The sequence below is a fragment of the Salpingoeca rosetta genome (genome assembly GCF_000188695.1).
Source record: "Salpingoeca rosetta unplaced genomic scaffold supercont1.34, whole genome shotgun sequence".
In the NCBI taxonomy this organism is placed as follows: domain Eukaryota; class Choanoflagellata; order Craspedida; family Salpingoecidae; genus Salpingoeca; species Salpingoeca rosetta.
Window position 1 is genome coordinate 663,840 of NW_004754900.1, and position 2,500 is coordinate 666,339.

General features: G+C 53.6%; 1 protein-coding gene across 1 annotated transcript in view; it reads left to right on the forward strand.

Moving 5' to 3' along the window:
- PTSG_10800 (uncharacterized protein) overlaps positions 1-2,500 on the forward strand; it is a 7,782-nt gene that overhangs the window by 4,015 nt on the left and 1,267 nt on the right. Inside the window, exons 13-20 of the mRNA XM_004988708.1 lie at positions 176-253; positions 477-603; positions 795-874; positions 1,118-1,228; positions 1,451-1,585; positions 1,801-1,923; positions 2,056-2,199; positions 2,449-2,500. The exon at positions 2,449-2,500 is cut by the window's right edge and continues 2 nt beyond it. Of these exons, the coding sequence (XP_004988765.1) occupies positions 176-253; positions 477-603; positions 795-874; positions 1,118-1,228; positions 1,451-1,585; positions 1,801-1,923; positions 2,056-2,199; positions 2,449-2,500 (850 nt within the window). The remainder of the gene's footprint in view (positions 1-175; positions 254-476; positions 604-794; positions 875-1,117; positions 1,229-1,450; positions 1,586-1,800; positions 1,924-2,055; positions 2,200-2,448) is intronic.

A 2,500-nucleotide genomic window follows, 5' to 3' on the forward strand; every position in this document is an offset into this window, starting at 1 on the left:
ATATGTGTATGTGTATGTGTATGTGTATGTGTATGTGTATGTGTATGTGTATGTGTATGTGTATGTGTATTTGTACGTGTACGTGTATGTGTTCGTGTGTGTGTGCATGTGTGTGTGTGTGTGTGCACCGATGTCACATTCGTCCACCTTCACCCCTCGCATCTCGTCACCTTAGGCCGCCGTTGCTGCCCTGCGCGGTGTCATGGACGTGAAGATTGAGAAACGTCTCATCGAAAACTCAAAACTCGCAAAGGTAAACGAACACAGCTCGTGTGTGCATGTGTGTGTGTACGTGTGTGCATGTGCATTATGTGTGTATCTGCGAGTTTGCATGGCTCTCGTGTGCTCGCGCGTGCTCGCGTGCGTACACGTGTGCATACGAGCGCGTGTTGTTGTTTGCTCCAATCCCTCCATTCTCACCTCCCTACAATTGCTCCTTGTGTGGCTCCCTCTCCCTCTCTGTGGTTGCTTTGTAGGCACACCTGCACACGCTTGTTGAGAAGACGCTTGACAACACGGAGACGGCGATTGCGCAATTGCGGAAGAAGGTTCCTATTCCCCATCGCCGGCTGCAAGCAGAAACCCGGACACTTGTGGAGGATGGTGAGAACAGAAACAAGCAGCAAAACAGAGCTACCGTGTGCATGCGCACGTGCGCGCTCGTGTGTATGCATATGTGTGGCATATATATGTGTGTGTGTGTGATGGTGTTCGCACTCTTCACCTCCCACCAACTCACCACCTACTCATCACAACTATCATCACCATCACCATCATCATCGTTGTGGTGTCAGCGACGACTGTGCTCAGCGATGCGTTTGAGCGCTACGATGACGATGAATACAGCGGCAACAAACTCAAGAGCATCAGAAAGGTGGGCCGCGTGCTCGTACACGTGTGCACGTGTGTGTGTGTGTGGGGGGGGGTGCGTGTGTGCGTGTGTGTGACACCATGCATCATGGCTACCGACAGCAAACGAGCTCTCATACACACACACACACACACACACACACACACACACACACACACACACACACACACACACACACACACACACACACACACACACACACACACACACACACACACAAACCACCACTCCCCATCACCACGGCAGACTCTTGAGGATGCTGTTGTTGAAGTGACAAACGCGAACCGAATGCACATCACGAGCATGTTTGATACCGCCATCAATGCAGCCGTCAGCACTTTCACCGCGGGCATCAAGGTGTGCAGACTGTTTGGGGCCAAGTGGAAACAGTGCATGTCGCATGTGTGCATGTGGATGTGCGTGTGTGTGTGTGGCGTGAAAATTGGTCGAGGGGAAATAATTCAACGAGATTCTAAGTCCATTTGTATCTGCGAGATGCACAACACACGCGAGCCAAACACGCCTGCTCACACACACACACACACATACACACACACACACATGGTGTCTCGTTTTCAGGCGTACCAGCTGCCTGTCCTTCCAGAAACATTGGAATCCTTCCGCCAGGAGTCGTTTGAAGCGGCGCTAAACGCGTTTAACGAGCGTGCGGATGAAATGCTCGGCAGCGAGGGCGACAGGGAACTGCTCGAGACGGTACATCTTGTTTGTTGGTTGATGATGTTGTCGCTGTGACTGCTGTGCTGTCGCTGCCGATCAGCCCGTGGTCCTGTGATCCTGTCGACAGTTGGGAGGTTGAGGACATAGAGGGGACGTTGATGCTCGTATGTTGCACAGCGGCGACACCGCACTCTCATCCCTCTCCCTCACACCACCATCACCACCACCACCACCACCACCACCACGGTCAGGGCCTGCGCAAGTTGAATGCGAGTGCGTCTGAAGCGTTTGCACAGCTCGAACTGCTGAATCTTCGCAAGCTGGACAGCGCATGCGAGGCGCTGGTCGGGCAGGCCAGGCTCAGCAGGGACAAGGTGGGCGCACTCTGGCATGCTGTGTGATTTGATGTGTTTGACGTGAGATGCTGTGTGTAATGTGTGACGCTGTGTTTGCGGAAAGCCTGTCTTCGCATGCTTGCGTGTTCACTCCACCGCCACTGCCACTAGATGCTTGAGCGGGTGCGTCGGGATCTGATGCGCCAGGACGCGCGTGTGTCGCTGATGACCGAGCTGCGGCAACAGCTGCATAATCTCATGCATGACTCTATCGTTGCAAACGCCCGACACTACGCAGACTCCTCCTGCGGACTGGTCAGTGGGCAGTGTGTGTGTGTGTGTGGTTGTGTGCGTGGTTGTGCATGTGCGTGGAAGTGTATCTGTGGTGATGTGAATGATTGTGTGTTTATCTGTGGTGTGGTGAGTGAGTGTATGCGGTGTGTGTGCGTGCACTCAATTGTGCACAACGAGACGCAATCTTACTTTGCTTTCGCATGTGGTGGCTCTTGTCGCCTGCCTCGACATTGCTCCTTCGCGTGTTGACACGAACAACCCATCGATCAGGCATTTGAAACGCTGGAGAATATGCGGACATCGCTGCGTGCCGATTTCCTGC